We start from the raw sequence: 21,125 nt of genomic DNA, 5'->3' as shown, positions 1-21,125 counted from the left end.
CACATTTTCTTTGTGAATAGTGAGGTTTGCTTAAGAAGTGCAGCAAAAAAATATTTGTCATCCAGGGGTGCATTAACCCCCAAGTACGTGACAATTCAAGGGTTAAGGAGATATCTTATTGGTCTCTGCTTCATTCTGCAGCATGATAATGACTCCAAACAAAGCCAAAATCTTAAAAAGAGAAATAGGGAACCCTGCCACAGATATGTCTGTCATGGAGCCCCAATCTCAATATCTTGATCCCAACTGAGATTACAAACTATGGCACACAAAGTTTACAGTGGAATTGGGGAAAGATCTCCAAGAGACTTGGAACATCCAACCATGTGTGTAGCTGCAGAAACTACAGGAGAGCAGACCTAAAAAAAGGTAAGGAGTGGTCACACCAAACACATTTTAAAATTAGTTTTATTTTATTTTATATTTACTGCACTTTCCAGGAAGTCTGAATAATTAGCTATTTTACTTGTTAAAAACAGGCTACAGAATACATTTAAAAACAAAATGAACCTTTGTAGGTCCTATACCTTTCTTCAGTACCCTTGCGAGTCTCAACCTGTTTTAACTGGCACTGCCTCTCTTGATTATGGTTCCTGTAAAGCCTTCTTCTCAGAGAGTGTTATTTCTAGGCATTCTTTCTGCTTTAAGACTACCACCTATGATATACAGGTGCCCCTTACCTGCTCTGAAAGCATCATTCATATTCCTGCAAATACTTTCCGTGTTGGAAAGTAACTCTCTGCATTTCTCCTACACCTCTCCTCAATATCTGTGTGTGTTAACTTCCCTTGCCCTGCACTTCCTTGCCTTGATCATGTTTGACTGAGCAACCAAAGCAAAACTCACTAATCAGACCAAAGATAAACTGACAAATAACATTGCAAATCCACCCACACACTATATACTGAATACAGATAGATAATGAAAGGCTCTATATAATAGACCGGTATGAAAGGCATTATATAATTAAGATAGATGTATCCAAAATAGTGTATCATACAATTCTCTGTTCTCTTTTATTCATACTATGTACGTAAATACTGAAGAGCACAATGGTCCCAGCAAGTACAACCCTTAGTTTAAAAAAAAAAATACATTTTTTTTTACAGTGCATCTGGAAAGTATTCACAGTGCATCACTTTTTCCCCCCCGATTGTTATGTTACAGCCTTATTCCAAAATGGATTAAATTCATTTTTTTTTCTTCAGAATTCTACACACAACACCCCATAATGACAATGCAAAAAAAGTTTTTTCAAATTTATTAAAAATAAAAAAACTGAGAAATCACATGTACATAAGTATTCACAGCCTTTGCTCAATACTTTGTCGATGCACCTTTGGCAGCAATTACAGCCTCAAGTCTTTTTGAATATGATGCCACAAGCTTGGCACACCTATCCTTGGCCAGTTTCGCCCATTCCTCTTTGCAGCACCTCTCAAGCTCCATCAGGTTGGATGGGAAGCGTCGGTGCACAGCCATTTTAAGATCTCTCCAGAGATGTTCAATCGGATTCAAGTCTGGGCTCTAGCTAGGCCACTCAAGGACATTCACAGAGTTGTCCTGAAGCCACTCCTTTGATATCTTGGCTGTGTGCTTAGGGTCGTTGTCCTGCTGAAAGATGAACCGTCGCCTCAGTCTGACAGCAAGAGTGCTCTGGAGCAGGTTTTCATCCAGGATGTCTCTGTACATTGCTGCAGTCATCTTTCCCTTTATCCTGACTAGTTTCCCAGTTCCTGCCACTGAAAAAAAACCATCACCACAGCATGATGCTGCCACCACCATGCTTCACTGTAGGGATGGTATTGGCCTGGTGATGAGCGGTGCCCGGTTTCCACCAAATGCGACGCCTGGCATTCACACCAAAGACTTCAATCTTTGTCTCATCAGACCAGAGAATTTTGTTTCTCATGGTCCGAGAGTCCTTCAGGTGCCTTTTGGCAAACTCCAGATGGGCTGCCATGTGCCATTTCCTAAGGAGCGGCTTCCATCTGGCCACTCTACCATACAGGCCCGATTGGTGGATAGCTGCAGAGATGGTGGTCCTTCTGGAAGGTTCTCGCTCTCTCCATAGAGGACCTCTGGAGCTCTGACAGAGTGACCATCGGGTTCTTGGTCACCTCCCTAAGGCCCTTCTCCCCCGATCGCTCAGTTTAGATGGCCGGCCAGCTCTAGGAAGAGTCCTGGTGCTTTTGAACTTCTTTCACTTACAGATGGAGGCCACTGTGCTCATTGGGACCTTCAAAGCAGCAGAAGTTTTTCTGTAACCTCCCCCAGATTTGTGCCTCGAGACAATCCTGTGTCGGAGATCTACAGACAATTCCTTTGACTTCATGCTTGGTTTGTGCTTGGACATGAACTGTCAACTGTGGGACCTTCTATAGACAGGTGTGTGCCTTTCCAAATCATGTCACATCAACTGAATTTACCACAGGTGGACTCCAATTAAACATCTCAAGGATGATCAGGGGAAACAGGATACACCCGAGCTCAATGACAAAGGCTGTGAATACTTATGTACATGTGCTTTTCTCAATTTTTTTTATTTTTAATAAATTTGCAAAAACCTCAAGTAAACTTTATTCACATTCTCATTATGGGGTGTTGTGTGTAGAAATCTGAGGAAAAAAATTAATTTAAAACCATTTTGGAATAAGGCTGTAACATAAAATGTGGAAAATGACTGTCTGCCTTATTAATAAAAAATGTTATGCAGTCTTGTCGGAATACTTTCCAGATGCATGGTATCTAACAAGTTTTTTTTTTTTTTTAAAGCTCCAAGACATTTTCAACTGTTAACATTGACCTGCATATAGCTGAAAACCTATATACTCAAAAAAAAAAAAAAAAATGACGACCTGAAATGTACCCATCTTCGGTTTTCAACACTGAACTAGAGATTCTCTTCTGTTCTGCGTTAATAGCAATTTATTGTTTCTCAAAATGTGTCCTTTCATCCCCAGTTTTTTTGGGTGTATGCATGAAAGGAATAGACACTGACAAGCCTGTGATAATAAAGAACCTTTTCAAGGAAAGTATGTCGCCTGCAAAATACAGAATCTAGTAAAAATAATGATGTTCTCAGCAAAAAATTGACATAGCGATACTTAAACTGACTATCAATGAGATAAAAAAAAAGTTCACACTGAACATTAAACAATGTTTAAAATATCACATTATTCAACATTCAAGCAGATACTAAAAATTTGAAAAAAAAAAAAAAAGTCATGCAAGAATAAACACTCACAGCAGCATCCACGTTAGCAGGCGAGTCACTGTTGGGATCAGCCAGCATGGAGATGACACTGATCATGATAGTCTCCACTGTATGAATGGGAAGCCAACGTTCTTCAGGTTTCTCATAACCAAATTTATCTTCACCAGGCTCATGCAGGATGGAAATGCACACATCACCATTCTTGGCCACTACAGACAAGGAATATCCATATCAAAACAAAACAAAACAAAAAAAAAAGGTTTATTTTAACAAACATGCTTTATAGACACAGCCTTCATCCAAATACGATTACATAAAAAGTTCACTTAAGAGACTTCACATAATCTCACAAAAATCAACTGTCGGAGACCAATTTCTTATATTTAATGGGTCTCAGTGCTTAAAATGGAGGACACAACAGCCAATCACACTATTATATATCCCACCCAACTGTAATTTAAACCTTGCTAGAATTTACTATTAAACTAATGAGTAACTGGTGGAAACAGCAAACTAATTGGTTTTAATGTGCATGTGTATGCATTCAACCACCAAATTTTAAAGGATATGTTCAAATGTATATAAATGGGATAAACTGGCTCAAGAGTTTTTTGGGTATAAACACTTTTTTGTTCATGCAGAATCAATTTAAATATTAACTTTTGTCAACTAGAAAGAAGTAAAATTTCAAAATGTTGAAAATACTACATTACAATACTAATAAAAGAATATTGGCACCAGGTGTAAATAACTAATTTGTAGCTAATATACAATTTAGTTCCAGGTAAAAGTTTTAGTAGAAATAATCTACCATTTGGAAAACTTAATTTTCTGATGCATTAAATACAGGTTACTTTTGAAGAACCAAGTTGCTGCTGCCGAGCTCTAAAAATCTCTATGTAATCAGCTAGCTTTGCTCAGCCACCTGATAACCTTGCCATGTCTCTCTCTATCCATTGGCCCGATTTTATGAAAGCTGCTGTATCAATTCAAACAGATGACATTAATTAGTCATGCATTAAAACTTCTACAGCTCATTTACTGCTATCAGTTAACAATCTTGAGATAAACATGCACTTTGGCCTCTGTACCCAGAACAGTCTGGCATCATACAGGTTTAAAACCTGGCTCAAATTATTGTAGCAATAATTTATTTATTTATAAATAAATAGTAACACAAATGAAAACTTGTTTCCCCAGCAGTATTATAACCTGTATAACAAATGCACATGAAAACATCTGGCTTCCAAAAAAACAACTTCTGACTTGATAACAAGTGCATAATCACAGTGAGGCATCATGAGGGCGTACTGTCACAGGTATGAACAAGGCTCAGCTGTCTGACACACTTCTGTTTAAAAAAAAAAAAAAAAGTTCATTAGCTAATAAGTGAAAGTGTGTCATACAATGTGTAGCTCTGTTCTGACCATCATTTTTCTTCATTCTTCCATCTACTACCTTTCAGAGAGAGTCTTACAGCCAAGGCTGCCTTTGGGCCACTCTCAAAGTGATGTTTCCGGACCAAAACACCACAGCCTAGAAAAACTCATTGGCTATCACAGACTTGTATAATATGTAAGGGATGTAACTACACGCATTTATAAAATAAACACATCACATTCTCCTACGTAAAACTACAAGACTCTGTCCTCTCTTTTACAAATCACTCCGTGTTACCAAGTGCTTGTTGTACCAGATGCACATCCACATCCTTAACAGTGAACTGTGACTGGGCGTAGTGACCTTTTGGTGCAGTTAGTCAATAACCAATTCACTGGTTTTGCTGATATTTAAGAGTAGCCAATTCCCTTTGCACCAAGAAACAAAAGTGCTCTGCCCATCCGCTATATTTCTATATAATACGCTACTGTGGCCGTCCATTTGTCTAGGATTTTAAAATCACCTGTAGCTCGCAAACCGTTTGATCTATTGACCTGAAATTTGGTACAAATATACTATGTGACGTCACCCCGCTTTCTGGGTGATGGACCTCCAAGGTTATTCCTCTTAATTTCATTGATGAATTAACTCTCAACAGCGGCCAGCAGTGTGGCACATGCGTACTGGCGCCATTCTCATCCGGCCGCTAGGGTGGAGAAAAGCAGCAAGCGCATCAATCTCTGAGCAAACGAATGCTAAAACATACAGAGAAAGAGGAGGAAAACGTTACTAAATAAAACTAGTTCTAATGAAATATGCCAAATTATAAGCATCTTTTACAATTGATGAGAGTTGTACGCATCCTTCAAACAAATAGACTTTTGTTAATGAATTAGCTCATTTTGGAAAACCACAAGTGTTAAGGTGACAGAAAGATCTTTCCAGCAATTTCATTCAAATGTTAAATCTTGCCAGGTGAATTTAAACACACACAAAAACATGCAACTATTGTTGATATCCAACTGTTCATTTTGCACAAAGGACACCTGGCTCTACTTTCCATCAAGATTTAAAATTGATAAGTATTGGGTTTCTCTTAGTATTTCTAGTAAATACCATTTTATACTACATTCAAATAAGTGATGGCAGGCAACATCCAGATTACACGCCCTAGTTAGCTAGCCACTGCAACTTTCTCAGTGTAACTTCAATTTCGTTCCATGAGTTCAAGTTATGTGCGAGCAGGTTAACAAACAATAGATATTTAAAAAAAAAAAAAAAAAAAAAAACACCACACACACAGCAAACTAAGCCACATTTCAAATTAAAATTTGTATTTTGTTTTAAGAATATAGGATACATGTTCTTTAATAAAGTGAAAGAAATTGAGAGTTAAACTTTATACACGATTACACACAAGGTGTACAGAGTGCTCACCACTTTCATAAACGGTTTCTCAGGCAGCCACTTTTGCTGCCTAATGCAGCATTGTTTCCCAAACTGTGGGCCATGGCAGTCAGTCCCAAAACTCAAGCCAGCATTGCAGGTGGGCCTTAGATAATTACTCCCCCATTCTATCAATTATGCTTGATTCAACAGGACTGATCCCCACCCCACGTACCTGCTGCAACTATCATGCTCAATTCATCGATTGCCTAGCTACAGACAGCAAGTGGTCCACAAGTACAGTAGAAGTCAAATCTGACTGACAGCTTTCCAACCCCTGGATCCTCCCACAATGTCTCCAGTGTGCTGCAAACCCTTCTTAAGCTTCACTACATTGCCACAGTGTGATGTAAACTAGGCAACACAAGCATGCAATGCAAGTGACTGTTCAGTGGAATTTATCAATCACTACTTTTGGACCAAAGCTAGAAGAAATCCATGTGTTTTCCTGTCTTTTCCATTTTATTAATACCATACAGCAACAGAAAAATACATCAATAGGAAGCAACAAATTGCCCGATAGCAGAAAAGACCCCCAGAGGCGCACTGTGATGGTATGAGCCTGTGGCTAAAAGTTTTCCAAGACAGCGCCTCCTGGTGGGGATTTTTCATGATGGCATCCAATTTTGCCACCATACTCTTTTCCACAACAGGTTCTAGTGTGTCCAGGGGTGATGGAGCAGGCTTTCCTACTACATTTGTTCAGGCATTGTGCTCAAGTTGCTTCCCCAGGAGAACACCACACTGGCTATGATTGGGCCGTCAGACCAGTCCAGGTACTTGTAAGCTCTATATCACTTCCATGTCATCTTCCTGAATGGCGACTAGTTCACCATTGGTAATTCGTTCTATATGGAAGTGGCGAGGACACACAAAAAAAAAACCCTACACACAACTCACTAAAACAAGGATTTCATTAGAACAGAGAGTTTGTCCTAATGGAATTTGACCTGTATTTTTTAAGCACGTGTGAGCTGGGAGTATTCATTACATACAATTAAACAAAAACGCACAACATCACAATGCTGTGTAGTCCACTTGTACTGCATCATTAAGGTGAAATCGACAAGACTGCATAACATTTTTTATTAATAAGGCAGACAATCATTTTCTGTAAATACTGGTATCTTTATATTGCAGTTATGCTTGAAAGTTTGTGAACCCTTTAGAATTTTCTATATTTCTGCATAAATATATGACATAAAACATCATCAGATTTTCACTCAAGTCCTAAAAGTAGAGAAGAGAAACCAGTTAAACAAATGAGAAAAATATATTATACCTGGTCATTTATTTGAGGAAAAAGAAAGATTGGATTACATATTTTGATGAAATACAGAAAATTCTAAAAAGGTTCACAAACTTTCAAGCACAACTGTATGTAGCTGTGAATCTTTATAACAAGGTAATTTAAATTCATTTACTTTTCTCTGTAGTGACTCAAAAGGTTTACACTCAATGAACAGCATGCATACCCACTGTGCCAAGCAGCTGGAGGTGGTATCCAGCCGGGGCACCCTGAAGAACCAGAAGAGGGACTACGCCTCCTCCAGACCACGAGAGGGCAGCCACCCTGGATGGTATGGAGATCACAGGAACAGAGCTTGGAAGCTCAACCCTATAGGGGTCCGTGATCACCACCCTGGCCCTTCCGCCACACCCAGAAGTGCTGGGGGTTGATGACCAGGGACAACCAGAGTGCTTCCAGGTGCACAGCCGGCAATTCCGCCAGACCTGGGAGGGCCAGTGGAAGCTCATCGGAAGGCACCTGGAATACGTCCAGGTGAATATAAAAAGGGCCGCCTCCCATATTTGATGGCTGGGACAGACAGACAGATACTTTTATTAATCCCAAGGGGAAATTCACATACTCCAGCAGAAGCAGACTGATAAAGAACAATATTAAAATTAAAGAGTGATAACAATGGATAACAAACAATTTTGTATAACATTCCCGGGTGAAATGAAGAGTCACATAGTGTGGGGTCTCCTCAGTCTGTCAGTGGAGCAGGACGGTGACAGCAGTCTGTCGCTGAAGCTGCTCCTCTGTCTGGAGATGATCCTGTTCAGTGGATTCTCCATGATTGACAGGAGCCTGCTCAGCGCCCGTCGCTCTGCCACGGATGTCAAACAGCCCAGCTCCATGCCTATAATACAGCCTGCCTTCCTAAAGAGTTTGTCCAGGCATGAGACGTCCTTTATGCTGCCTCCCCAGCACACCACCGCGTAGAAAAGGGTGCTTGCCACAATCGACTGATAGAACGTCTGCAGTATCTTATTGCACATGTTGAAGGACGCCAGCCTTCTAATGAAGTATAGTCGGCTCTGTCCTTTCTTACACAGAGCATCAGTATTGGCAGTTTAGTCCAATTTATCATCCAGCTGCACTCCCAGTTATTTATAGGTCTGTACCCTCTGTACACAGTCACCTCTGATGATCACGGGGTCCATGAGGGGGCTGGGCCTCCTAAAATCCACCACCAACTCCTTGGTTTTGCTGGTGTTCAGCTGTAGGTGGTTTGAGTCGCACCATTTAAAAGTCCTCGATTAAGTTCCTATACTCTTCCTGATGCAGCCCACGATGTCATCAGTGAACTTTTGCACGTGGCAGGACTCTTGAGTTGTATTAGAAGTCCGATGTATGTTGGCTGAAGTCCTCGATTAGTGTCCTATACTCCTCCTGCCCACTCCTGATGCAGCCCACGATAGCAGTGTCGTCTGCAAACTTTTGCACATGGCAGGACTCCGAGTTGTATTGGAAGTCCTATGTATGTTGGCTCAACAGGACCGGAGAAAGTACAGTCCCCTGAGGTGCTCCTGTGTTGCTGACCACAATTTCAGACCTGCAGTTCCCGAGACGCACATACGGAGGTCTGTCTTTAAGATAGTCCACAATCCATGCTACCAGGTATGAGTCTACTCCCATCTCTGTCAGCTTGTTCCTAAGGACGAGAGGTTGGATGGTGTTGAAGGCACTAGAGAAGTGCAGAAGCATAATTCTTACAGCATCACTGCCTCTGTCCAAGTGGGGGATGGAGAGAGAGAGAGATCGGTGTAGCATGTAGATGAAGGCATCCTCCACTCCCACCTTCTCCTGGTATGCGAACTGCAGAGGGTCGAGGGCATGGTGGACCTGTGGCCTCAGGGGGTGAGGCAGCAGCCGCTCCATGGACTTTATCATGCGACGCTAAGAGTGACAGGCCGGAAGTCGTTCAGCTCACTAGGACGCGATACCTTTGGGACTGGGGTAATGCAAGAGGTTTTCCAAAGCCTCAGGACTCTCCCCTGATCCAAGCTCAGGTTGAAGATGCGCTGTAGAGGACTCCCCAACTCCAACGCACAGAAGTCTTGGAGGAGAGGAGTGGAGGTGGACCTGAAGAGAGGCATTAGGTAGAGGCCTGGACTTTGGGGGAGTTTAGGGGTTGTGTGTGCTTCACTTTATTGTATTGTACATAGTGTAAATAAACATGGTGATTCAAACAATGTCTGCCTGTCAGTGTCTGGGACAGTCTACACACCACATTTATATACATTAGGCCTTTGGATTTTTCCAACCTCTCAGTAGTCCTCACTATTAAAATGTGCATAGAATGGTGTGCGTCACTCGCCCACCCCAGGTTTGGTTAACTGGATATATAGTCATATCAAAGCTTGTGAAGCCCTCTCAATTCTTTGGATTTTTATTTCTCATTAGCTGAGCTTTCAAAGTAGCAACTTCCTTTTAATATCGGACATGGCTTATGGAAACAGTAGTATTTCAACAGTCACATTAAGGTTATTGGATTAACAGAAAATATGCATCATAACAATTAGACAGGTGCATAAATTTGGGTACCCCAACAGAGATACAGTTGTGCTTGAAAGTTTGTGAACCCTTTAGAAGTTTCTCTATTTCTGCATAAATGACCTAAAACATCAGGATTTTCACTCAAGTCCTAAAAGTAGATAGAGAAACCAGTTAAACAAATGAGACAAAAACATTATACTTGGTCATTTATTAATTAAGGAAAATAACCAAATATTACAGATTTGTGAGTGGCAAAAGTAGGTGAACCTTTGCTTTCAGTATGTGGTGTGACCCACCCTTTGCAGCAACAACTGCAACTAAACGTTTCCGGTAACTTTTGATCATTCCCGGCTTGGAGGAATTTTAGCCCGTTCCTCCGTACAGAACAGCTTCAACTCTGGGATGTTGGTGGGTTTCCTCACATGAACTGCTTGCTTCAGGTCCTTCCACAACATTTCGATTGGATTAAGGTCAGGACTTTGACTTGGCCATTCCAAATCATTCACTTTATTCTTCTTTAACCATTCTTTGGTAGAACGACTTGTGTGCTTAGGGTCGTTGTCTTGCTGCATGACCAACCTTCTCTTCAGATTCAGTTCATAAACAGATGTGCCGACATTTTCCTTTACAATTCTCTCATATAATTCAGAATTCATTGTTCCATCACTGAAGGCAAGCTATCCCAGCCCAGAAGAAGCAAAACAGGCCCAAACCATGATACTACCACCACCATGTTTCACAAATGGGATAAGGTTCTTATGCTGGAATGCAGGGTTTTCCTTTCTCCAAACATAATGCTTTTCATTTAAACCAAACAGTTCTATTTTAGTCTCATCCGTCCACAAAAAACATTCTTCCAATAGCCTTCTGGTTTGTCCATGTGATCTTTAGCAAACTGCAAAACGAGCAGCAATGTTGTTTTTTTTTTTGGACAGCAGTGGCTTTCTCCTTGCAACCCTGCCAATGCCACACCATTGTTGTTCAGTGTTCTCCTGATGGAGGACTCATGAACATCAGCCAATGTGAGAGAGCCCTTCAGTTGCTTTGAAGTTACCCTGGGGTCCTTTGTGACCTCGCCGACTATTACACGCCATGCTCTTTGAGTGATCTTTTTTGGTCCACCACTCCTGAGGAGGGTAACAATGGTCTTGAATTTCCTCCATTTGTACACAATCTGTCTGACTGTGGATTGGTGGAGTCCAAACTCTTTAGAGATGGTTTGGTAACCTTTTCCAGCCTGATGAGCATCAACAACTCTTTTTGTGAGGTCCTCAAATCTCCTTTGTTCGTGCCATGATACACTTCCTCAAACATGTGTTGTGAAGAGCAGACTTTGATAGACCCGGTTCTTTAAATAACACAGGGTGCCCACTCACACCCGATTGGCATCCCATTGATTGAAAACACTTGACTCAAATTTCACCCTCAAACTAACTGCTAATCTTAGAGGTTCACATACTTTTGCCACTCAAATATGTAATATTCGATCATTTTCCTTAATAAATAAATGACCAAGTATAATATTTTTGTCTCATTTGTTTAACTGGTTTCTCTTTATCTCCTTTTAGAACTGGAGTAAATCTGATATTGTTTTAGGTCATATTTATGCAGAAATAGAGAAAATTCTAAAGGGTTCACAAACTTTCAAGCATATATACATATACATACACACACACTGTTCAGCACACTGCTGTGTATGCTCACACCTAAAAATGTGGTGTTAGTCTCTACTTTGTGTTAAGGCTGTTGGTTGCCAAAGCACGTAAAACTAATCAAACCTGCTGACATTCTGCCATGACACACTTATTGCCTACCAGTTGTGTGCCCACATTTGAAAGTCAACGTAATTTTTGACAGTTTCTATTTCCTATGAGCAGGACCTTTTTACCTACCAGGATTAGGATATTACTTATTATTGGCATGTTAAGATTTTCCCTCAATAACTTACTGTATTATTCACAGTATAAGTGTTCTAGTGCAAGAATTTCACTTTAAAGGCCTGGCTTTGTTATTTTAAAGAATGCCACTAGCGGTTCAGTTAACTGGATTTAAAATTAGATTGCATTATCTGCTTATTTCTCAGATGGTTTTGACTAACATTGATGAGTATAACATTGAAGATGGATTTAGTCATAGTTTAAATGGTCTTCTTCTAGGCAAAAAATAGAACTACAGGAGGTAGCTTGTTTAAACAATAGTGATTTTTTCCCCTAAAATTATGGCAATTATCAAATATTTATCATTAACTGTGCATTTCCTTTTTAAAATATGAACAACTATGGTCAGTTTAGTGACTGCTTGTCCTTTTACATTGCATCTACTTTGAAATACACATGTAAATACAGACATCTGCAAACTCAAGCTACTGCTTTACTCCAGTAAAATGGACCCACTGCCTGCAATAAAAAGCACATGCTTCACTAACAATTCCTCAGCAGCAGGGAATATTTTATTCCAGTTTTGAAACTCAAAACAGTTTTAGTGCCATTTGTGTGTGCATTACGGAGACAAAGTGGTTAACAATGTTTCATCAGTGGATTTAATGATCCAAGTTCAAATCCCACAGCTGGTCTCTGTATATGTGGAGGCTGCACTTCTATGTATCTGCATGCCTGTGCGAGTGCCCAGCAACAGACTGGAGCCTCATTCAGTGCCATTCAAACCAACATCTCCATCCGCACTTTCACATCCACTCCCCCACTTAAGGACAGGCTAAAAGTGGTTTCAGAACCATTTGGTTTGTAGTATTCTTACCATTAGGATGCCAGATTTCTGTGATGAATTTCATTTTAGGAGGCCTCAAAGGGTAATCATAAGGAAATGTTAAATATGCTTTGAAAAATCCTCCTTCACTAAAAAAAAACACATTAAACTCACTAAAGCGATCAGTTTAAAAAAAAACATTAGCTTACATTGCTGAATTTAACATGTGTCAAAAACTGGAAAGTTCTGAAGATCCTTTTTTTTTTTAATCTAATCTTCTATGATTGAACAATTAAACAAAAATGAAACTTTAAAGTATTTACTCCTACCAATGTGAGCTCTTGACATCTTATAATTAAGCCATGCATATGAAAGAAAGAAAAAAAAAAGCCGATCTATCCTATTAAAGATGCTCAACATTAAATAATTGCAACCATCCTAGTCAGGACAGCCGACAACCCCCACAGCCCAAAACATATGGCAAAGTACAGGCAGCCCCCGGGTTACGTATGAGATGGGCTGTAGGTTTGTTCTGAAGTTAAATTTGGATGCAAGGCGGAACAGGTACATTATTTTAATAAATGCTATTATTGGCCGACTGTAACAAAGTGTTCTGCCAATGAATCGTGGAATTTCACCTCTCTGACCTTTCTATTATTTCTACTTGATTTTCCATTCCAGCACTTGCATCAGATTTGTGTTTCAGAGACATTCTTGAAAGGTGAAGACAAAAAGGTTAAGATGCGCTCTTCTGCACAGCACTGTACACACTATCACAGTGGGAAGGCACCCCTCGGCAGCACGTCTGGTGTACTGACGAGAGACAACTTCCTGCTATGTGCTTAACAGTAGAAGCAGGCTTGCTATCAAGAATGAATGGAGGCGGCAAGGGGCGGTTCACCACCTGCCCACCACACAGTCACCTCCACTACAGTATGCTGCCTGTAGCGCCCGCCCATTGAGAATGAAAAGGATGCAGGCAAAGGTGGGTAGTGACTTGCCCACTACTGCCCCCATTCAACAGGCAGCCACCTGAGGCACACAACAATGCTGCCCCCCACCGCCCCATTCACCCTCAATGGCTACTGTCCAGCCACAACCAGGTCACCGCTTGCAGCATCACCAGCTGGCCACCGAGAACGAATGGGGCAGCCATTCGAAGGACACTGCAAGGACGTGTGGTATGCGGGCAGTGAAACGCCCCCCTCCATCCCATCCAGACAGGAGCAGTAGCTGAAGCAGCATGGAGGGCAGCCAGAGAACCGCCCCAACAAACCTCCGTCCAGCACACAAGTGGTAGCTGTGGCCCCAGCGACTATAGACCCCAGGCCACCGTTTGCTACGCACCCAGCCACCCACTGAGAAGGAATGGGGTGCAGCCCCCCACTGCCCCATTCATCAACCGGAGCCACCCGAGGGACACTACACTCTGCGAGCAGCAAAATCACCTCCCTCCAGCCACCGCTTGCAGCATCCCCAGGCCGAGAATGACGCGGCGGAAGTTACTGAGGACCCTGTGTCGCGTCCCCCAGATAGATGGAGCAGCTGTGGCCCCATTCGTAAGTCATATGTCCGTAACTTGGGGACTACCTGTCTAAAGAAAATATGATGCCCATTAAAAACTTTGTTCACTGTGTCACTCATTATGGACTTGCTTGAACTGGACAGCAAACAAACCCAATCACTTTTAAACTAAGGCGGGATTAAGAGGTACACTTACTATAAAGTGTCCTGGGGGCCAATAATGACAACCTCCCACTTGTAAATGTCTTCATCATCAATAAGGCCAGCTGAAAACCCTTCCACCGGGTTCTTGTTAAGCTCTGTAAGGAGAAGATCAAAAAGATAATGTTACTTGGTTGTGAAAAATTCAGCACTAGCTCACGTCAAATGAAACTTTTATGAGGGTTTGAAACCCAAACAAAACTAATTTACAAAACTTTGTACTGCTAACTTTTCCCCCTCTCAATTTTTAGTTTTGAAAACCTAGTACCACAGAATCATGGACGGAGCCTGTGTCTCCATCACACTTCTTATATCTAGACCACAATTAACTTTAAGCAATGCAAAAACATTGCTCACAAAGCTAATTCTAGAGAACCAGCTCAAACTAGGAACATGTTTAGAAGCAGTTTCTCAAGCAAACACTTCCTTGTTTAGCCTCCTTATGACAAGTGTACACAACACTGTTTGCAATTATAAACTAATGTCAAAAAAAAAAAAAAAATAAAAAAAAAAAAAAACCAAACAGGAAAGACTCTGGTTTTGCAAGTTGATACAAGATGCTTCAAGTTACCAGAAAGTATAATAAATTACATCATGAGAATCATTCAGCTGTTTAACAGCTCTACTCTCTTTAATGGAAAACATGAATGCCATGAATGTCCATGTCTGTAAATGCAGAATGGGGGAGACACTTGTGGAAGTTCAAGTAAGGTTTAGAGGGGAGTCATCTCAAAGAATCTACACCTGGGCAAGTACATGGCCTGGCTATACTGCCTGTGCTCTTGCTCATTTCTTGGCATTTAGTCAAATCCATTTCTCTGAAGTTCATAACTGATGTATGCGATGTTTCCAGTTAAAACAAGGACTGCCTGCCAGGTGGATACTTATATTGCCAATAGGCCTTGCAGTACAAGTCAAGAACATCCATCCATCCATTATCCAACCCACTATAACCTAACTACAGGGTCACGGAGGTCTGCTGGAGCCAACCCCAGCCAACACAGGGCGCAAGGCAGGAAACAAACCCTGGGCAGGGTGCCAGCCCACAGCAGAGTCAATAACATTAAATTAAGTAGTTATGAAAAATCATGAGATGGGACCCAAAATTGAATATGCTAGAACGACATGAAGCATGTTAAAGGAATACTGCAACTCTTTTTTTTTTTTTTTAATTTATTCATGTTACTTAACCAATGCAGTTTGTAGTGATGGCAAAATTTTTACCTCATCTTTGCATTAAAAATGAGAAAAAAAATAATAAAATAGATATTAGAACCCAATGTCAACCTGTGCTGCACAGCAGCAAGAGATGTGAAAAATGTCCATGGAGATTAAACACAATTCGCACTTGACTCATAGTCCATATACCCATTATAAAGTCACATGCTCAAAACATACCTAACTTATGTTTTATTGGCTAAAATAATATTTAGCAATGCACAAAAAAAGCCTGCATTTTGCATGTCTTGAACATTCACTTGAATAAAATGACATATAGATGATTATACAACACAACAGGAGTTTTCTTCTCTTCACCAATTATTATTATTATTTAACAATTAAGGCATTTTGTGAAGACAGATGGACTCTCCAATAATAATGGTGCAGCAATAATAAAAAAAAAAAAAGCAACATAAATATACAGTAAGAAAATTTGCATTATTATATTTAAATGTTCCTTGAAGACAGGCTAATTGGCAAAGGTCAGAAAAGAAAAATGTTGACGTAATTAAATCAGTTGGGTTAGTTTGTACACACCTGTCTGTAACACTATTTTTTATATTTATATATATATATATATATATATATATATATATATATATATATATATATATATATATATATATATATATATATATATATATATATATATATATATATATATATAAAAAAAACCCCATCATGTCACAATGCTTCTCTAAGTTGACATAAAGGGCTTGACCAGCTTAATAATTTCAATTAGGTCTACAATCACTTCTTTCAATGTTTTTACCCCAACTTTTGATTTTTACTGTCTTTTACTGAGTACACCCACACTTTCATTTAAGTTTAGGTCAGGAATTGGTAGCATTTTCACTCTGGGCTGCGCTAAATGGTGCTTCAGGTTGATATTAGGCTGAAAGATTAATTTTTTCCATGTAGTTTTCTCGAATGTACAACTTTATGAATCAAACACTATTCTTATCTCCCAGCAGTCTTTTCATTGATTTTGACCAGATCCCTTTCTACGTTGGCAGAAAAGTACTTCCCAGACCAAGGAGGAGCCATCACTCCTTTAAAGGTGGCTCCAGACAGATCAACATGCTTCTCGCCAGCTCTTCTTAAGACATGTTGATGACTCTGTAAGCCACAAATTCCAAATTTGTACTTATCGCTCCATAAGACTTTCTGCAACTGTTTCACACTTCATGGTTTTATTTTTTAAATGTACTAGTCTAATGTGCTTATTGTATTTCCACAAAAATGGCTTCGTAGCTACAACACATCTCAAAAGGTCATCTCTTTTAACATTTCTTGCTATCTGATGCTGATCAAAAACACCACTGGATTCCCTTCCATCCAGTAATAAAATGAAGTCCCTATTATCAGAAGCAGACAGCTGTGGGTCTTAAGCGGAGTTTTCTGAATGCAACTGCGGAAATTCCTTTACAGCAGTTTGAATATCACAAACGTGAACACCTGGTTGAGTGGTCTACTGCTTGCTGACTCAAAACTAAGACTTCATGCCTGTTAAAGTGTGTAACCTTAGCCTTCCAAGCCACTCCTTAAAAGACCCCTGTATTGCGATTACTATCCAGTACACCACTCATCTGGTAAAATGCAACGCCAGATGTCCCGAATCAGCTAATCACTACATTTTTAACGTGAATTAGTTGTGCTGATGGTGGAATTCAAAACATACAAAAGGAACCTTCACTGGGCTACAAATCTCTGAAAAATTGTGATTTTTTTTTCTTCAAAAAGACACAAATGTTATTTTTGTTAGAAATTCTTATTTCTATTTCTAATAATGCCATATTTTATTAAAAACACTTACTGCCCAAGCAGCTAGACATACAAATGAAAGATCATGAAACACAGAGAGAACATTCTAACTGTACAATCAAGGGTCCTCCTGACAGCAAACTGAACCAGGTATTACCAGCACACTGCCCCAGAAAATTTAAACAACTTGCTGTAAAGCGGCATCAAGTACAAATAAATACAAACTTTTGTTTCCCTGTCACACATCCAATTAGGTCCTGCCATCCTAAGGGGACACAGGCTTAGTATAACCTCTGCAAAAACATTCTCATGCAGACCTATTAAGGTATGAAAGTAAATATTAGAACTTTCAGCACAGAAACACACACAGTATACAAAAAACATGTACAAAATATGAAGGAAGCAGATTTCGCTTGAAAATGCTGTATTTACAGTGAACCACAGATTTATCTGAAACATGGAATGATTAATGTCATTTATGTTCCATTCTCAAAGTAATAGTCTGTAATGAGTGTTAAAAGAAAATGGAATGACAGGGAAAAGAAAATCCAATTATCTATTTAGGAAGAACAGTCTCGGATTTATTTCAGATTGAGTAAACAGACACAAAAACTGTCAGTAAACATACAAAAAGCTTGATTAGACACAAATTTTATAGGAATATCAAGCTACGTCACACCTCTGGCATCAATCAGAGTTGGGTCTTATTCAGAATCAGAATCTCTTTATTGTCATTGTAACAAATACAAAAATTAGGTGCAGTCCACACAGTGTCAAAATATAAAATTACAAAAGGAGAAGGATAAGAAATAAGGCAGAAAACAAACATTCAACATAAGACCTTAATTGCACATGAACACTACTGCACAAGATGTCATCTTTTTGCACTGCTATTCAAATTGTTCTATCATGGTGTGGATGGGAGGAGAAATGGGAGTAGGAGTTATTCTGAAGAAACAGTACAGATGAACATCAAACGTTTCTGAACACGTTACTCTTCTAATTTGCTCCTCTATCTTTTGCCTGATGTCGTGAACGTGGTGTGAGGAGTCTGAAGATATTTTCTGTTTTCCTAAGGCAGCGAGAGCTGTGCAGTTCATCCAGAGAGGGTAAAGAGCAAGCCTATGATCTACTGGGCAGTCTATACGATCCGCTGAAGTGTTTTCCTCTGCGCAGTTGTACAGCTGGAAAACCCCACACAGAGGCAGTAGCACAGGATACTCTCAATAGAGCAGCAACAGGAGGACACCAGCAGTTTTGGGGGGGATGTTATTCAACCCGAGGACTCTCAGGAAATAGTCTCTGCTGAGCCTTCTTCACCAGCTCAGTTGTGTTCACACCCCAGGACATGTCTTATATGATGTGGACTCCCAGGAAGCAGAAGTCTGACACCCTCTCCACACAGCCCCCTCCGACGAAGAGTGATTTAATGCAGTTTTCTGGTAACACTCGACATTGCCCAGACACCAAGCACCACCAGCTCTTACTCACATTTACAGCTTGTGCCCTTTTGACCTCATGTCTTGGCAGGTCAAGCTGGATTCAGATCAAGTGGATTAAATGGATAATATTACCTGATAAATATACGTTTCCTTCACCACAACAGAAGTTTTCACAGTTAAAAGTCAAAGTTCTCATTCTGGTATACATTACTAGAATCCTTGCATTTTAGGGACATCATTTACAATATCTTCTGAAAGAAAGTGGGAAGTACATCATCTTTGGTCCACTTACGTTTATGCGTGTGGTGCATAGCAGCACAGGATCAGACAATTAAAAAAAGAAACGTGAAGAGATACCATAAGTAGTACTACAATGATATTTTTCCCTTTTTGAAGAATTCAAAATAATTTAAGGAAATAAAAATAGATTCTCAATGCATTGAAACTTGATCCACCTGCAATAAACTGCCATTACTCGCACGGCATGAATTAAGCAACGAATGACAGCTTCGATGCATAGTTTTGTTGTCTTTAGTGACAATGCTGAAGACAAGACAGCTACTTGTCAGAATCAGAAAAACTACCACAAAACAAAAATTGAAAAAGGATATTGGGACGTGTTTAAAGACTCTGCCATTCCTGAACTCTGCAAACTGTGGAAGCATACATTTGTCAGGACCATGCCAGAATATGGTAGAACAAGGAATTAAAACAGTCTTCAGAAATTGGTTTAAACAACTAAACAGCTTAAAAACTATCCTGTGTAACAATCTGTAGAGATCAATTCAGCTTTAGCCATACACCACCATACTTTCCATAACATAGTGATCGAATTGAGTGTATTAAGAAAATTATGAAATGTGAGGATTACCAGAGCTTTTTAGAAAATAATGTATTACCTAGTGTCATAGAAAAAGGTATGAGTCAAAGATCGAGGGTCCTCCATCAAGACCATGAACCAAAAAACTCATTCAAAATGTACAAAAACATACAGTGTTAAACGGGTCTGAAATGACTCCTGATCTCAGTTGGATTTAAAGTGCTGTGGTGCGCTACAAGGAAAAGAAAATCGGGCAAATATTAAGCAATATGAACAAATTGCAATTGAAAACTGAAAAAATGGACCAGCAGAAAGGTGAAAAAAAGTGATATGGCTGTAGGGAACATGGAAGCTGCTATCAGGGGAAAAGATTGTGCAACCAGGTATTATGGAAGGTGTTTTAAATACGGGGCAGGTCTTGTTTTAACTTCTGTCTGCAAAAATCAATAACAGTTGCCACATTTTAAAATATTTATGAAAAATATGATACACCTAAACAGCAAAACTGAAAATGTCAACTATAAGCAGACCTGAACAGAACTCACCTTTATTTTTCGTCATCCTCTGTTGTCCTGGCTGTTTCAGTCTTGATGCCTGAACTCTAACCGTTAGTAATTTTGCCATTCTGTACTTGACTATTAAAAATGTACCTCAACAAGGCAATCTCAAAACATGTCCTGCAAGTCTCTACCATTTTAAAGTATGTATAAGTGTGTGTATATATATTTTGTAATCACTGACCTTGCAATTCTCTAAAAAGAAAGCCCATATATCACTTTGAACCTTGTGGGACTGGCTCTTAAAGTGCTAGATCCACAAATAAGGAATCAAATATCTGAAATATCACATTGATGATCAGCAAATCTTAAAATAGCATAATACCATACGTATATATTTCAAGTCCACATGTTTTTAAAGTTTTGTGAAAAGCAGCAACTTTGAGACCTCCTTTTTCCTTAGGGGATGAAACCCTGGGGTCAGCTGATGTGGCATGCACAACTTCAAGTCCTTCTGATTATTTTTACTTCAGACTAATTCTTGGTTTATTCTTTATTGTAAGGTTGTCATCTCTAGCACAATATTATCCAAAGAATGACCTAAAAATGAGGGGTTTTCAAGTCTAAAGGGCAACATTATCGGTGGTGAACCCCAAAAAAGCTTGATGTCTTGCATAATCACGCAGCGACAAGTCCGGGGGTATATTCAATATGCAAGTTCTCGTGCTATACAGTCAAGAGATGCTGGACAATAAAAAAGTGATATCAAAAACATCCCTAATTAATTTATATAAACAATGTGCATACCAAGATGCCGGCATGCACACAGGTGCTCGTCTACCCTTTACCTAAACTTTGTCTGCCCCACGGTTGCAAAGACCAAGGCCTGCCCACACAAAATCTGGCAGCTGACTCTCTCTGCGTGACTTAAGACACTGCTGAATTTGTTTAATATTAACAGCTAGATTTTGAAATCTAGGCACACCTGCTTGTATTTTACTCTAACCTCTTCACTGGTGGTGATCACTTTTGTCACCTTGTCCTGTGACACCTGTTCCCAATGTGTCCCCCAAACTGATTGTAACCTAATTATGCTGCCCACTTTTTTTTTTTGCAAATCACT

At 39.8% G+C, this 21,125-nt stretch overlaps 1 protein-coding gene across 2 annotated transcripts in view; it reads right to left on the bottom strand.

The window, feature by feature from the left end:
- ube2g1b (ubiquitin-conjugating enzyme E2G 1b (UBC7 homolog, yeast)) overlaps positions 1–21,125 on the bottom strand; it is a 36,168-nt gene that overhangs the window by 8,176 nt on the left and 6,867 nt on the right. For both annotated transcript variants that reach the window (XM_039772153.1, XM_039772152.1), the window contains 3 exons: positions 14,254–14,356; positions 12,585–12,682; positions 3,248–3,426 (listed from right to left, as the gene is read on the bottom strand). In XM_039772153.1, coding sequence (XP_039628087.1) covers positions 3,248–3,426; positions 12,585–12,682; positions 14,254–14,356 — 380 coding nt within the window. The remainder of the gene's footprint in view (positions 1–3,247; positions 3,427–12,584; positions 12,683–14,253; positions 14,357–21,125) is intronic.

This window comes from Polypterus senegalus, chromosome 12 (assembly GCF_016835505.1).
Source record: "Polypterus senegalus isolate Bchr_013 chromosome 12, ASM1683550v1, whole genome shotgun sequence".
Taxonomy (NCBI): Eukaryota; Metazoa; Chordata; class Cladistia; order Polypteriformes; family Polypteridae; genus Polypterus; species Polypterus senegalus.
This window is presented reverse-complemented; position numbering and strand designations above follow the sequence as displayed.